The sequence below is a fragment of the Eucalyptus grandis genome, chromosome 11 (assembly GCF_016545825.1).
Source record: "Eucalyptus grandis isolate ANBG69807.140 chromosome 11, ASM1654582v1, whole genome shotgun sequence".
Lineage (NCBI taxonomy): Eukaryota > Viridiplantae > Streptophyta > Magnoliopsida > Myrtales > Myrtaceae > Eucalyptus > Eucalyptus grandis.
In genome coordinates this window covers 5,410,100-5,427,091 of record NC_052622.1, presented here as the reverse complement: position 1 = coordinate 5,427,091, position 16,992 = coordinate 5,410,100, and the positions used below count along the sequence as shown (strand labels likewise).

Here is a 16,992-nt window from a genome sequence, read left to right as displayed (position 1 = left end):
CTTGCTCCTCATAGCACTATGCTGAAAAGTAGTCACTACATTTTCTATTGGATCCAAGAGTCCAAACTATAACCAATAACATCTTTAATATGATAATGCTAAAAGATGAATTGGGCGTAATTAAGATCATAAATATAGTCATAAACATCTATGATATAATGATGGCCAAGAAAGGGGAGCTACACATGAAACATCATCAATACCACATTTCAATTTGCCACATATGTGAACAGATCAAACGGTTTTTATATGTGTCTATGCTTGCGTAATGCTAATACTAGTACACTCAAGACCAGAATCTTCGTAAGTTATTGCACTAGTTGATGTAGTGGATATGGTATTATTGCCTTCATCAGTCCAAGTTCCATCATCCCTTCTTGACATTTCTGTTGCATAAAAGAGTGGCTTGGGAGATATTTGTAGATCATCTACTTCTCCTTCAAGCATTTTCAAAACTTTCTGCATCGAAGGGCGATCGTCAGGATTCCATTGTATGCACCAAAGAGCAACTATTATCATCTTCTTTATTATTTTCCTCTCGTCCTCACTAACTTCCACTGGAATTTCCAATTCTTTATCGATTTGGTCATGAACCCATAAAGGAAAGTAAGTGTGACTCGAACACCCTGTAACCTTGTCCTCGTTCTTCCTTCTAGTGGCCATTTCCATCAACAATTTTCCGAAACTATAGACATCGGCTTTGTAAGAGACGCTCCAAGGTTCTTGAAGACGAGCTCCGGAGCCATGTACCCTAAGGTTCCTCTCTCGGCAGTCAAAGACACAGTGTTGTAATCCGTGGGATACAATCTTGTGAGCCCAAAGTCGGAAACTTTTGGGGTGAAATCCTTGTCTAGAAGAATGTTATGAGGCTTAATATCAAAGTGTAAAATTTGGATATCGCATCCTCGATGAAGATATTCAATCCCTCTAGCCACTCCGAGAGCAATCTCATACACTTCCTTGCATTCAAGAGAAATCCCTTGTTCTCGTGAGAAAATGTGCTTATCCAGAGATCCATTATGCATGAAATCGTAGACAAGACCTTGTTTAGAGCCCTCAAAGCAATAACCAATGAGTCCAACAACATTAACATGATGAATTCTACCAATGGTAGCTACTTCACCGATGAAGTCCCGCCCATTCGTTTTTCCCTTCTTTAGAATCTTGACCGCCACCTCACGGCCGCTCCGGGAGTCTTCCTTTGAACACGGACCCGTACCCTCCCTCACCTAGTTTATCCTTAAGGCCACTCGTGATTTTCCTGATGTCCGAGTAAGAATACCTTATCGGCAAGAAATTGTTAGATTGCAAAAACTCTTCAACATTTTGATCCATTGCTAAGTGTCTTCTCCTCCATTTGCGTATTAGTAACGTCATCACACATGGGCCCCCAAGATGAATTTCACAACCATGCATTGAAACACTGTATATTTTAACCAATTTGAGGATGTGTTAAATGTTTGCATTTAGAGATTTGAAATCTATTTCACAATGAGAAGACTATAGTAATGTTACCAATGCCGAAGAGCGGGAGAATCACATCAAGGTAAGGGTCGCTCGGTATACCCCCAGCTGAGATTGAGTTTGTAATAAATGGAAACTGAAGAACATTTAAAAGACGCTTATTTAGACCATAATCAAGCCATGTGTATATTGGTTCAGTCCACTAAGATTTGTGGGAAAATTTTGAACTAAATAGATAAACAATTGAATAGATAATGTGTTTATTGTTATATGAATAACCAATTTGTGTGTGTGTTGAATGTTTTTATTTTGGAACACTAACTTAGTTTCACAATGAAGATTGTATTGATGTTTACCGATGGGAAAGACCAAGATATATCCAATATAGCTGAGAAGGGCGAGGACATAGGCGATATCTGCAAAAGAGAGAGAATATGTAACAAGTGAAATCTGAAGAAAATAAAAGACACTTATTTAGATCATAATCAAACAATGATATTTGAGTATATCAAGTTCAATCCACTAAGATTTACTGGGGAAATTCTAATTATTTAAATTAATAAATGAATAAAAATGTATTCATCATTGTACTTATAAAATACCACAACAACATCGAACTAGCTCCATTTCACATGTCTTTGACCAAATATATCCTAACAATATTTTGGGATAAGTACATTAGAAGTACCATAACTTTCGCCCGACACTCACTTGAGTGTCATAACATTTTTTTATTTTATTTACTTGAGTGCCACAAATTTGAATTCGATCACTTAAGAGTCATCAGCAATTTGTCTCGTCAGAAAATCCGATATGAATACCAATCGTCTTATGTGACATTGCCATTGTTAATTTGGACGGTTAATAAAAAAATTTAAAAATAAAAAGAATCCATGTCGAAATGAATTTTTTTAAAAAAAAATTACTAGGACGATTTGCCGAAAACGACATTTAATTGATCGAATTTACTTCAATGTGGTACTTAATTTTTTTTTAAAAAAAAAGTTATAGTACTTAAATGAGTATCGTATCAAAGTTATGACATCCTTACTATTCTTTATAAGAAATTGAACAAACTCAAAAGTCCTTACCTATCTTGGTGTGCTCAGGATCACCCCCGAAAGCTCAGGAGGATAAGACCATGAAAGCTCGAATCCATAAACCATATGTTCATGAATTTGCGCATAGGAACGAAGATCATGTTCATCAACCCAGTGTGGCAGCATTGCCATAAACTCTATAGTGCATGCGGTTTCCACAGATGAGACATTTGCATTGACCAAGGCATACACTCGCCTTCTCGCACTAGAGAAATTAAGTAATGGACGCCCATCAAGGCATGACGAAGCATCAATGTAAAATGGAAAATCCACAGCCTTCACACAACTCACGATCGAAACAGCCTTGGATGTATAATAAGAAGAAGAATAATAATAATAATAATAATAATAATAATAATAATAATAATAATAATAATAATAATAATGATAATAATGATAATGATAATAATAATCATTATAAGAAGAAGAAGAAGAAGAAGAAGAAGAAGAAGAAGAATTGTGCCATCCATTAAGGCCGCAAAAAGACTGGAGAGGAAGGGATGAGCAATTGCCCTTCTGCAGCTTGACATCAACAATCCTAATCGTTCGGTTGGTGTAGTCGATGTTGTGTACAAAGTACTTGCTCGAGTTAAAATCCAGAATGGTGCGGTTATCTATGCAGGCTAGCTCAAAATCACTGTGGCCGCAAAATTTCGGGTCTCCCATCAATCGAAATGGGGACTTTATGTTTGTGACTTCACCGCAAGAGGTTGTGCAGTTGTTATTTTCGATGGCAATGCTAAAAGACCGATGTAGAAGGAGGAGGAGGAGGAGGAGGAGAAGAAGGGGTTGATCTTGGTGCATAGCTTATGCAGTAGCGGAGAGCACGATGGTTAAGCAGATCTAGTATTTAGTGTCGATATGTAAAGGAGAGATAGACAAAGACGAGAGGAATACCATGAGTTGCTCCCTCCTTAAAACGATGAAGAGAGCAGGAAATATCTCCGACGACTCCTCTTTGAGTGTGGAGGAAGCGAGTGACTTACACGGAAAGGAGTGGGAATGGTCGCCGTGAAGTCTGCTTTCACGCGAGCGAGAAGTCTTTTTGACTTTTTGTCATGAAGTTTAATGACGCGTGGAGTCCTTTTTTACGCGTGAAGTCGTTTTTTTACTTTTTTGTCAGAAAATGACACGTATAGACGTTCTCATAATCTTTAGCAGATTTTAGCACACGATCAACCTGAATTGCTTTTGCAACTGAAGACCTATGTAGCATCGACACACGACACGTGACACGACACGACACGACACGCGACACGTCATTTCTAAAAAAGTAGAGAATTCCGACACGTTCCAACACGTTAAATATTAAATAAATATTTTTATATATACATATGATTATTTCAAAAAATAAGAGTAGAGTCAATTTATTTAAATAAATTTATAATTTTTCATGATGATCATAATTTATTATTATTCAACATTATTCGTTTTTTTTCTTTTTTAAAATCACCCTCCACCCTCTCCCTCCAAAAAAGAAAAGAAAAAAGGGACATCCCGCCCAGGATGAGCATCCCATTTTAATTTGTTTTTGGCTCTTCTGGCACCATCATATTTTACTTTTATTTTTCCTGCTCTTCCTTGAAAACCCAAATGCACGGTACCTCAGTTTTAAATTTTTTTCTGCACTCCTTGGAAACCTAAACCTAGCTGCCATCCCCCTTTGACTCCTCCTTTACGGCACCCCCTCCTTGGAAAACTAAATCGTAGCCTCCTCCTCCTTCTGTGCTCACTTGTCATCCTCCTTGCACGGCACCCATTCTATCTTTTAGAAACCCTTCGAGAGTAGCTTGAAAACTCTCGGAAAACGGCCGCTCCCTCCTCCATTTGCACGATCCTCTTCCTCTCAATCCCTACTCTCTCTTGGTCACCTCGTTGCAGCTGCTCACTGCCTTGCTTATGGTCCTCTCTCTTTTGCGGTCGTAGCCTTGTCTCCTCTGTCGCGGCCATCTCGGTCGCCTGGTTCTCTCTTCCTCCAGCCTTCTCTCACCGTCGCGGCCTCACTGCTGCTACCTCGCCTCCGCAGCCTTGCTTCCTCTCCCTCGCCTCGTCTTCACCCTCCATCGCCAACGATTCACTCTCCCTTCACGCTTGCAGACTCGCTCTAGAAACCTAGCCTCTTGCGATTCCGAACACGCTCCGACTCGCGTGTCGAGAAGAGTTGACCATGTGTCGGATTTTCCGACACGTGTTGACCGCGTGTCCGAGCGTATCCCAGCTTATCCGAACGTGTCGGACATGCCAACATGTGTCCAACACGACACGGAAGGTTCCCAAACGTGTCCGTGCTTCATAGCGAAGAGCGGTGTGATGCATTTGATTTAAACATATTTTTTTTTTTTTCTTTTTTATCTTCAAGGTGTTAAAAAAATATTTTTAAAATAATGATTTTGTCCTTGTCTATTCTTCTTTACTACAGACCTTAACTTTTCTAATTTTGCAATTGCATTTTCGGATGTAACTTAATTCTCGCCTTTCCATTCGTACCATACAATGTCATGTGCGTTGCATGTTTTCTGGAGAAGAAATGCTTATATAATTGTTCTTAATTTATCGTGATATTAATAGCTTATTTTGGATCACAAAAATGAATAATAAATTATTATAAATTATTATGGAGTCTAATCATTTGAGAATTTGTAACTCACAATATACTGTTACTCTCGTAGTGACAAAAAAATTATTATGTTAGTAAAGCTCTTTTCTTGAAGATGTGCAAAAATAAAATGTGATTAATTGATAATTGAAGGATTTTTTATTCAGCTGTGAGTGTTACTAAAGAAATGAACCCACCGGTGGGTAGTTGCGTTGATAGGGGAGGCTGACTAGACTTTACGCAGAGGTCGAAGGGTCGAATCTTCGCGTTGCCATACAAGTCTTAAGTGGAGGGCCATCGTGGTGGGGTCATGTGCTAACCTCCCTTCAGATATAGTTGGTGGTCTCCATTAGGTCGATCAGGTCGGCGGTGGCCAAGAGCACTAAGCTGGATCCTAAACATAAAAAATAATAATAATATATGTTTAATTTAGAAGCGGATGATGAAAAGAAGGAGACTAATATTTTTCTTTTTTATGTTAATCATGCATAACACAACAATCTATTATGGGCTATGTCTTTTGTGTGATCATTTGAAATTTCTCGACATGAAACAAGGAATAAGAATAAGGAAACACATAATAACAACAACAACATCAACAACAACAAAGAAACTATAAAGAAAAGATCATTAAAAATTTGAGAAGTTTGAATTTTAGACATGACTTCTCACAATTGAAAGGATAATTGGGAAATATGAAAGAGGAGAAACCCCTCACACTTTATAATAGTAGTGCATTTTGTTGTGTTTGCATCAATTTTTCTCAATTTCGATCCCATTGTATATTTTATAACCCACTTTATTCAAATAACAAATATGCAAAAACTATTCCATGTTTTCATCCATTGCCAAATGTCTCCGTCTCCATTACTTCAAAAACTATTCTTGAAGTAATAACGAGAGAAGGAAAAATCTCCGACTACAGACTCAATTGTGTGGGGCGAGCGATTGTGGCCTAGCGACCACAAAATTTGGGACGTGCAAGGAAAGCAACAGTGTGGGAATGGTCGGCTGAAAAGTCAAAAGCCGGTCAATGCACGGCACAAGCACAAGGGGCCAATTAATGCCCCGCGACGAATCTAAACTGCAATCAACGCCGAACAGGCCCGGCCCAATCCGACGCGGCAAGCTCGAGTGAACCCAGCCCATGTGTTTCTCCCATGATTATTGTTTTTACTTATGAATCCCAACGTTTCTAATTTTGAATTCTTTTTAGATGTAACATGACATATGCCGTTCCATTTGTCCTGGTACATTTTAGGCGCGTGCCCATGTAAATATTTCATACCGTCTTGAAAATGTAACAAATCAAATGCCATGCCACCCTCATCTTGCAATTTAGTTGCTAGTGAGTTTATTGGTGGTGGAGAGTTCTCCAACTCCTAGAAGGTCAAAGTCAAAGTCTTCTTAAAGCGACAGGTCTTGTGGGGTTAATGGGGCGGGGAAATTCCTAGTGCCATAGAATTTCCACGGAAAAGCCTTCATGAAACTTCCCTCTACGCACGATGTCTTCTCCTTGGACAACACCGCACGTCACGGCACTAACAACCTATGAAGCACGGACACGTTGCCGAGCCTTCCGAGTCGTGTCCGACACGCTCGGACACGTTCGGACACGCGGTCAACGCGTGTCGAGAAATCCGACACGTGGTCAACTTTTTCTCGACACGCTTCGACACGCGTGTCCGAGAGAGATTGTTGAAGAAGACGATGGTGTGTAGAGAGGTGAGGTCGAGGAAGAGGCCGAGGAAGCGGAGGTGAGGCCGCGACGGCGAGAGGAAGAGCATAAACGAGCGATGGAGGGCCGGCGGCGAGGGCCTCGCTGCGAGGCTGCAGCTGCTGCGAAGGAGGAAGGAAGGGCGGAGGCGACAGCGATGAGGCGACCGAAAGAGTTGAGAAGATCGTGAGGGAAGAAACTGCGGGGGTGGGGAGAAGGTGGTGGCGTGGGGGAAGGGGGAGGGAGAGAGAGCATGGGAAGAACGGGGATGGAGGGGATTGATGGGGCACGGCCTCACGAGGGGAGCGGGTGGTGGCGTGTGGGGAAAGGGAGGGGGAGGGGAGGGAGAGAGGAGAGAAGGGAAGAAATCGAGGGGGATGGGGGCGATTGATGGGGGCGAAGGTAATGGGGGACGCGGGAGCGGGTGGTGGCATAGGGGAAAGGGAGAGAGAGGAGAGAAGGAAGAGACCTGAGGGGGGGGGTGATTGATGGGGGCGTAGGGGGAAGGGGAGGGGAGAGAGAGAGTGGGGGCGATTGCAGAAATCGAAGGGGAGGATTTTGGGGGTGGTGGCGTGGGAAAAGAGGGGAAAGAGAAACGAGGAGAGAGGATTGAGGGGAATAATTTTGTTAAAATAAAAATACATTTTTAAATATGCACACGTATTAATTATGAATATATTTTTTAAATTTTTTTATGAATAGATTTATTAATATTATTAGTGTAAATTTATTATAAGTTCTTATTTATTTATTTGTGAATTTGAATCAAATTAATTAAAAATAAAAATATTTATTTAATATATAACGTGTCGGAACGTGTCGGAATTCTCTACTTTTAAGAAATGACGTATCGCGTGTCGTGTCGTGTCGTGTCGCGTGTCGCGTGTCGCGTGTCCGTGCTACATAGCTAACAACTCTACTTGACTACTGACGAATTTGACTTTAGAAAATAAGAAGATGACAGCAACGTTACTCCTTTAAATGAGAGTAACGGTGTGGCCTTCATGATAGCTTTCACCCTTTTAAATTTAAATAAATAAATATATAAATCAGATGAAAAAAAAAGAAATAGAAAATTAAAATACCAAGTTATAAGGTTTAGGATTAAATTTGCATTAGTTTAAAATGTTTGAATTAAATTAACACAAATAGGTTTATAACTATTTTGACACTTTTCCTCAGTAATCCTAATTGTTAAGCTGGTGTAGTCGATGCACCGTACAAAGTATTTGCTCAAGTACAAATCCAAAATGGGTGGTTATTTATGTAGGCCAACTCATAATTATAGTCATCGCAACCTTTCGAGTTGCCTTTCAATTGAAACAAGCAGCATATGTTGACTTTGCTGCAAGAGGTGGTGCATTAATTATTTTCGATGATGACGCTAAAAGATCAATGAAGAAGAAGAAGAACAAGGAGTTGATCTTTATGCATTGGTTATGCAATCTCAGGAAGCACGAATCAATCGAGCAAGTCTTGAGTGTTGAGTGTTGAGATGTAGAAGAAAGAAAGATGAGAGGAATAATTTTAGTTGCTTTGTCTCTCAAAATAATAACGGGAGGAGGAAAAATCTCCAACGACAGAGTAATTGTGTGGAAGTGAATGATTTGGGGTGTTGCGACCACAAAATGAGACGTATTTGATAAGCAAAAGTTTGGTAATGGCCGGCTGAAAAGTCAAGGCCGGTCGACGTACCAGACGAGCACCCAAGGGAGACTCCATACACAGCACGAATCTGAAGTTCAATCGACTTTGCCCCAGCCGGGCCACAGGCACAGCCGCGCAGCAAGCGCAGACCAAAACTCGGCGCAGCCCGGCTTAATGGCTAAGGATTGGGGTGAGGGGTGTAGACTAGAAGATCAGAGTTCAACTCTTGAGACAAGATCGAAAAGTTTATATGAGTTCATTTTCTAATTATTAGAAATTCGCTCCGATTGGTTTGAAAATATTTTACTTTTTCATCATGTAGACGTTAAAAAATCTTAGTAAAATAATAATTTTCCCATGTTTATTCTATCAACAACAAAACCTCAACTTTTCGAATTTTAAAATTGCATTTTGGATGTGACATGATGTATCCCTACTCTCATGTACTAGTATAATGTCATGTACGTTGCACACTTGGAGGTCAAACCTCTTCTTGAAGACATGCATAAATCAAATGTGATATCAGTATGATTTAAGGATTCTTTGTTCATCTTTAGTGTTATTAAATAAATGATATATATATCAATAAATCTTTTCAAAATAATCCACGGTTGATTTTTATTTTTCCTTTTGATCCAACAGTCCCGATTACATACAAGATTGATTCCCTAAGTTGTTGGACTACACCATAGAATTTACCATTAATTATTGAACCGATTTAATTCTAATAAAATTCAAGATTTCTCCCTGGGAATAAAATGAAACAAAATTTAACAATAGAGCTGGGAAAAGATTAATGGAGAAAATTGAACAAAATTTAACTTTTGTCGGTACATGCTAAGGGCCGCTGGTGGATCTTCTTGATGGCTAAACAGTTGTTAGATTGCAAAAACTCTTAAATGTATTCGTCCATCGCCAATTGTCTCCTTCTCCATTTGCGTATTAACAGTATCACCACACGTGGGGCTCCTCAGACGAATTTAATTAAGCTTATTGCACCTGTACTCTTCGGTAAACATACGAAATGATAAGGCTGAATGTTACCATTTAGCGAAATTGATTGATTTCATAATGAGAAGATTGAAGTATGCGACCGATGGCAATTTCAAGTGACAAGCTGCGAGATGGAACACGATCCAAAATAACTAACTAATCTGAAAAGAGGAACTTCCATCATTCTCGGTGCACATTTACCGCTAAATAACCTTAGCAACCTAGTAAAAAGAAATGAGAATTTTATTGATCTCTTCTATTGAGGGAGAGGTCGTCTTTTGATGTCACTTAGTATTCCGTACTTTGATTTTTAACTAATTCTCAGTAAAAAAAAAGTCGATAAAATCTCCACTATCTATGCAAAGACTTTGAAACACAAACTCACACCCGATATGTCACACTGAAAGTCGTCCTAGTTTTTGAAATGGAGAAAGTCGAAATTATAATTAGTAAAAACTTTAATATGAAAATACCAAAGACGACAAAGTCGTAATTGAGATTTATAAGCATATTCATAAACATATACAATTCGACCATGGCCATGAAGTGAGATGCACAAAGGAACATCGTCAATGCGATCAACTTATACTTGTGGAACACTAATACTATATACTCAAGAGAATCTTCATAAGTCATTGTGCTAGTTGATGAAGTAGACATAGGGTGCGTTTGGGAAGACTTTTGGAGAAAGTCCTTGAGAAAATATAAAGGCCTTTAAGCTAAAAGGGTTTTTGGAAATGCAAATTGTGTTTAGTAAATCGTATTTGTGAAAGTCCATTGTAAAGTATATTTGAACAAAATAGCGTTTGGACAAATTAACTTTGCAAAAGACTTTATTATTAAAAAAAAAAGGAAAAATGAGAATTGGTTGGTTACCACCGGCGAGGGGCGGTCGGTGAGGACGGGACGGCGGTCCGGCGAGGGGCGATCCGGTGAGGGACAGGCGGGCGGTCCGGGCGAGGGCGGCGGCGGCGAGGGTTGCGCGACCGGATCAAGTGGCCCGGCGATCCGGGTCGCGGCAACCCTCGCCGGAACGTCGTGCGACCTCCTTGCAGAGGTGGCGGGGCCGCTCGATGCAGTCGCGGTGACCCCGATCGCAACCAGATCGTCGCAACCAGATCGCGCGATCCCGATCGACGATCCGGGTTGCGGAGGTCGCGCAGACCCGGTCGGTCGTGGAGACATCCGGTGACCCGGATCTACGTGCAATTTGTGTCGCCGAGGTCGCGCGGCCCGATCCGGGTCGCGGCGACCTCCAGTGACCCAGTCTGCCGGGGTCGTAGTGTTGCCGGGGGTTGCAAACGGTCTGCGACCCAGATCTGGGTGGTTGGGGGTTGCAGCGGACGATCGCGCGGCGCAACTCACGAGGGGTCACCGAGGTCACGCGATTGGCCGCCGATGATCGCCGTGACGCACAGCCTCTTGCGACCTCGGTCCGGCTCGCTCGTTGGCCATGGGCAGCTCCGCGCAACTTCGTCGGCCATCCTCAACGAAGAAGAAGATGAATAGTAACGAGGACAAAACCGGAAAACGAAATGTTAGTAAGGACATTTGTGGAAGAAATTTTTTTAACTTACTCTCCTCAGCCTTCGAGAAGGTAGAATGCCCAAGGCAGCCCCCAACTTGCCTTGGGCTTTCAGCATTTGGGAAGGCTTGCCTTGGCAAAGGCAAGTCAAAAAAAATTGCCAAACATCAATATTTGGCCCAAAGGCCTTTAGGGGGCAAAAGATCCTTGGCAAAGTAGTTGCCAAACGCAGCCATAGTATTATTGCCTTGTCGGTCCAAGTTCCCTCCTCCCTTGTTGACATTTCGACCTATGGTGGATAGAAGAGTGGCTTGGGAGATATTTGTAGATCATGTACATCTCCTTCCAACATTTCCAAGACTTTGCGCATCGAAGAGCACTCACTTGGAATCCTTGTATACACCATAAAGCAACTATTATCATCTTTTTTACTATTCTCCTATCCTCCTCGCTAATATATTCCACTGGAATATCGAATCCTTTACTAAGTTGGTCATGAACCCATAAAGGAAAGTAAGTGTGACTTGACACCCTGTAACCTTGTCCTCATTCTTCCTTCTAGCGGCCATTTCCATCAACAATTTGCCGAAACTATAGACATCGACTTTGTAAGAGACACCCCCAAGATTCTTGTAGACCAACTCTGGAGCCATATATCCCAAGTTTCCTCTTGTAGCAATTAGAGACACGATATTGTACTCCGTGGGATACAATCTCATGAGCCCAAAATCGAAAACTTTTGGGGTGAAATCCTTGTCAAGAAGAATGTTGTGAGGTTTAAAATCAAAGTGTAAAATTTGCATGTCACACCCTCGATGAAGATACTCAATCCCTCTAGCTATTCCCAAAGCAATCTTGTACAATTTCTTGCAATCAAGAGACATCCCTTGTCCTCGTGAAAAAATGTGCTTATCTAAAGACCCATTGTGCGTGAAATCATAGACAAGAGCTTGTTTTGAGCCATCGAAGCAAAAACCAATGAGTTCAACCACGTTAACATGATGAATTCTTCCAATTGTAGCCACTTCACTTATGAAGTCTTGCCTCGTCTCGATTCCCCCTTCTTTAGAATCTTCATTGCCACCTCACCCAGTCACCGAGTCTTTCTTTGAACACCGAACCATACCCTCCCTCACCTAGTTTATCCTTAAGACCACTTTCGTGATTTCCTTGATTTCCGAGTAAGAGTATCTTATCAGCAAGAAGTTATTGTTAGATTTGCAAAAATTCTTCAACATTCGATTCATTGCTAAGTGTCTTCTCCTCCATATGTATAGGAGCAAGATTATCACCCATGGGGCTCCCAAGACGAATGTCAAAACCACGAATGGCGCTGTACATTGGGATAAATCAATTTCACAATGAGAAGATTGTAGCAATGTTATCGATGCCATGTTGCAGGGGATTTGAATTACCAGAGACGATAAACAAGCGGTAACCCTGCAAGAGATGTAGAGGTTGAATACATGACAAATAGAGGCTGAAGGAATTTAAGGGACACTTATTTGGATCATCATCAAGCAATTAGTATATCGGTTCAACCCACTAAGAATTGTTGGCGGAATTTGAATTAAATAATTAATTATCTATTATTATTATTATAGGTGCAAAATACCACAACAGCATTTACCTAACTACTTTATCTTAATGGGCATTTTCAAATCACATGGGCTCTGCAAAGATATGCAGGTGAGCGAGCTCAATTTTCACAGATTTTGAACATATATATCTCGAAATTCTTCTTCTTTTTTTGTTTTTTAAGAAACAGAACAAACTCAAAGGCCCTTACTTTTCTTGTCTGCACAGTGAATTTTGTACGTGTCGCTGATGTTGCACCAATTACAATTCCGTGCACAGGCAATTGGAAGCCATGAAAGCTCAAACCCATAAACCATAAGTTCATGAATCTGCGCATAAGAGCGAACATTGTTGCCGTCAAACCACCAAGGTATCATTGCCATATGCTCTATAGTGCATGTAGCTTCCACGTACGAGACATTCACATCGACCATGGCGTACACTCGCCTTCTCGTACTAGAGGAATCCGAAAACTTGACTTCACTGAGGCACGACGAAGAGTCAATGTAAAACAGAGAATTGACGGCCTCCATGCAGTCCACGATTGCCAGAGTCTTGGATAACGTTGGACCCTTTTTCATATTTCCCACATCTATACCGATGGGGTAGAAGCTGAAGTCACTGCATGACAAAGAGCGGTGAGGAAGAGGCGAGCAGTTGGCCTTTTGCAGCCCAACATTGGCGAGCCTAATCGTGAAGTTGATGTAGTTGATGTACTGTACATAGTACTCCCTCGAGTACAAATCCAGAATGGTGTGGTTATTTCTGCAGGTCAGCTCATAGTTTTGGTCCCCGCAACCCTTTTCGCCCTTCAATTGAAACGTGGTCCTTATGTCGACCTCGCCGCAAAAGGTAGTGCACTCATTTTTCTGGATGGCAATGCTAAAACAGCAATGGAGGAGGAGGTGGAGGAGCTGATCTTTATGCATTGGTTATGCAATGGCTGAGAGCACGAATCGATCAAGCAAGTCTTTGCGTTTAGTGTGAGATGTAGAAGGAAGAAAGATAGGGATGAGAGGAACACACGAGAGGTGCGAGACCCGCAAAAGCGTGGGAATGGTGGACTGAAACGTCGAAGCTGGTTGAAGAGTACGGGACAAACGACCGAGGGAGACTTCATGCACCACGACGAATCTGAAGTTCAATCGACCTTGGTTCCACCCAAGCCACCCGACGCGACCGTGTGCAGCGAGCTCGGAGTGAACTGTGGCACGGCCCGACCCAATGGCTAGGGGTTAAAATGAGGAGCAAAAATTAAAAGACTAGAATTCGACTTTCGAGACAGGCTTAAAAGTCCATGAGAGTTTATTTTTCAATTATTGAAAATTCGATCCGATTGGTTTGAAAATGTTTTGTTTTTCCATCATATAGATGTTAAAAAATCTTAATAAAATGATAATTTTCACATGTTTATTCAATCTATAATAAACCTTAGCTTTTCTAATTTTAAAATTGTATTTTTGAATGCGACACGATGTATACATTTTCTTATATAGTAGTATATTGTCATAAATGTTTGCATGCATTGAGATAAAACCTTTTTCTCGAAAATGTGCATAAATGAAATGTGATTCAAGAATGATTTGAGAATTCTTTATTCATCTTTAGTGTTATTAAAATGATATATATTGATAAATCTTTTTTTTTCCTATTCTTAGTGACATACCTCCATGATTGTAACATTTTTTCAAAGTTCGTAAACTTAATGGTCCTATCAACAAGTAATTATCATTTTATGTCATAATTCCCTAATCAACCATGACCTAAGCAATGGGAAAAAAACAATAAAGTTGGCAATCTTAGACTCTATTTGTTTTGCGGAAAATATCACATTTCTGAAAATTATTTTCTAGGAAGCTATTTTACAAGAAAATGACGATGCTTTTGGTATTCGGCTGAGACTTGAAAATGAGGTAAGAGATATATTCCATTGTTTGGTATCTCATTTAATTTTCTAGAAAAAAAAAAAGTCACCAAAAATTGAATTTTGATTTTTTTTAGTCCACCAAAAAAAATAATTTTAATTTTTATATATTTTTTAAAAGTATAATTTTTATCTTTTTATTTCTTCTTTCTTTTTTCTTTTTCCTTTCTCTTTTTCTTCCTCTTTCCCTTTCCTCCTCCGCCTTGCATGCCTCAACGATGGCCGGCTGCTTGGCAATCAACCAAGATGCGGATTGGCGAGCTTGATGCTCGGCCGATCCAGGCGAACCCAAGCTCCGCTGAGACTAGAAAGCTCACGGCTCACTAGACCCAAGTGAACTCGAGCTTTGTCAATCTAGGCGAGCCCAAGCTCCGCCAAGACCGGCAAGCTCGAGCCTTGCCCTTACCAGATCTGGCCTTAGGTGAGCTCGAGCTTGCCGGTCTATGGTGAGGCTCAAGCCAGCACACAGTGTTAGTGGAGCTTTTCATTCGCGTTTTTCTTCTTACCTCTTTTAGGTTGTTCCATATGTGTGGTGCATGGCCTTTGCAATCTTCCATGCTGGAATCCTAGGTTGGCTTCTTTTGGCTTACTAAGATGATGGAGATGCATATGTTTTTATTAAGTCTTCAGAACAGTTTTTTGTTGACATGCACACTTGTTTTGCACCTAATTGCCGTTCGAAAGTCACTGTTTCCTAGGTTCAAGTAGAGATTGCTTATTTTTGTGTGCCACTCCCGAGCATCGCATCAAGTTTTGTGGGATCGGAAGTATCATATAATCATTTATCATATTGGACTACTACCAATAGAGTTAGCAAGAAGGACTGGATTAACTACAGGAGAGAAAACTAACAGTATAGAAAGTACGCAGTCACAAAGCATTCGCATGGCTTCCAATTTTCTGCAGAGATTGGATGCTGGATATATGCGAGCAAAAGACAAACAGCACGGATCAGATTAGAATTCCTGAGATCGGTCCTCAGACAGGAGATTGGAGCTTTTGATACTGAATTGTCGAGTGGAAAAGTCATTGCGGGAGTAAGTACTCACATGAGCGTAATCCAGGATGCTATCGGAGAGAAGGTAGCAATCTCTCCCTTAAGTTGACTGCTCTTTAGATTTCCCCACCAAAGTTTGCCGATCATGCTAACATAACTTTTGGCTAGTAGCTGGGGCACTTCCTTTCGTACTTTGCCACATTCTTTTCTGGAATCTTGATTGCCTTCATTTGCAGTTGGGAAGTTTCACTGGTCACCTTGTTTTGTTGTTCCCTTGATTCTACTGATTGGAGCCACCTACACAAACAAAATGAATGCCATCTCAGCTGCCAAAATCATTTACCTATCCGAAGCTACTACTGCTGGGGAACAGGTGAAAAAACTTCACCTTTTTTATTTATAAAAAATCTAAGAAAAAGGGAATCATCTGGAAATTCATGGCTTAATGTTTGACAACGTACAGACCATATCTCATATAAAAACGGTCTTTGCATTTGTCGGAGAGGATCTCGCAATCAAATCATTCTCAGACTGCATGGACAAGCAGTCTGTCATTAGCAGAGGAGAGGCGCTGATTACGGGAGTTGGAACAGAAATGCTTCAAGCAGTGACCAACTCCTCTTGGGAACTAATCATATGGATCGGAGCAATCATGGTCACTGCCGGAAGATCTAGTGGAGGGAACGTCATAGCAGCAGTCATGAGCATCCTCCTTGGAGCTATGTAAGAAACGTTTACCTTTCTTGTAAGAATTTTTGGATGAGATTGTTTTGTCTTACAGCGACTAGATAAGCAATCCAATGATGATCATCAAACTAGTTAATCTGCACATAACATGGGAAATAACATCGTCCTACTTGGGTTCTCTAAAATTTTGTATGAATGCGTGTATGATGCATTTCATTTTGAGCTTCTTAAGGAGATATCAGATGCCTTTAAGAATCTTCATATAATGAAGTGAAGAAGATATAACCTTAATTATGGACCGTAGCTTCTTTTGCATTCCAGCTCAATCACTTATGCTGCCCCAGACATGCAAGTATTTAACCAAGCAAAAGCAGCAGGAAATGAAGTTTTCAAGGTGATCTGGAGAAAACCAAATATTAGCAACGCTTCAGGGGGGATCGTACTGAAGGAAATCGAGGGAAACATTGACATAAGGAACATTCACTTTGCTTACCCATCCCGAGAAGATAAGGTGATTCTTCAAGGTTTTACGCTGTCAATTCCAGCAGGAAAGACGGTGGCGTTAGTTGGTAGAAGCGGGTGTGGGAAAAGCACAATCATATCCCTGGTTGCAAGATTCTACGATCCATCGAAAGGTCTAAAACCTTTATCCTCCAAGCTCTTGAGCTGAAATTATTTATCCTCTCCTTATTATTCCCACGGTTTGATGCTTCTATTGCTCATACATTTTTTGCGCACAAAGATTGCTGACGATTGAATAATAT

General features: G+C 40.8%; 2 protein-coding genes and 1 pseudogene across 2 annotated transcripts; 1 reads left to right on the top strand and 2 right to left on the bottom strand.

Annotated features, from left to right (window-relative positions):
- Positions 1-668: 668 nt before the first annotated feature.
- LOC120289604 (rust resistance kinase Lr10-like) lies at positions 669-11,926 on the bottom strand. Its single transcript, XM_039304717.1, has 2 exons — positions 11,582-11,926; positions 669-1,229 (listed from the first exon to the last, which is right to left on the bottom strand). The coding sequence occupies exons 1-2, from the start codon at positions 11,924-11,926 to the stop codon at positions 669-671; spliced, it is 906 nt and encodes a 301-aa protein (XP_039160651.1).
- A 328-nt stretch (positions 11,927-12,254) lies between these two features.
- Positions 12,255-13,549, bottom strand: LOC120289603. Its single transcript, XM_039304716.1, has 3 exons — positions 12,832-13,549; positions 12,458-12,482; positions 12,255-12,375 (listed from the first exon to the last, which is right to left on the bottom strand). Exons 1-3 carry the CDS (start codon positions 13,547-13,549, stop codon positions 12,255-12,257), a joined length of 864 nt encoding a protein of 287 aa, XP_039160650.1.
- A 1,438-nt stretch (positions 13,550-14,987) lies between these two features.
- Positions 14,988-16,992, top strand: part of LOC120289602 — a 90,596-nt pseudogene continuing 88,591 nt past the window's right edge.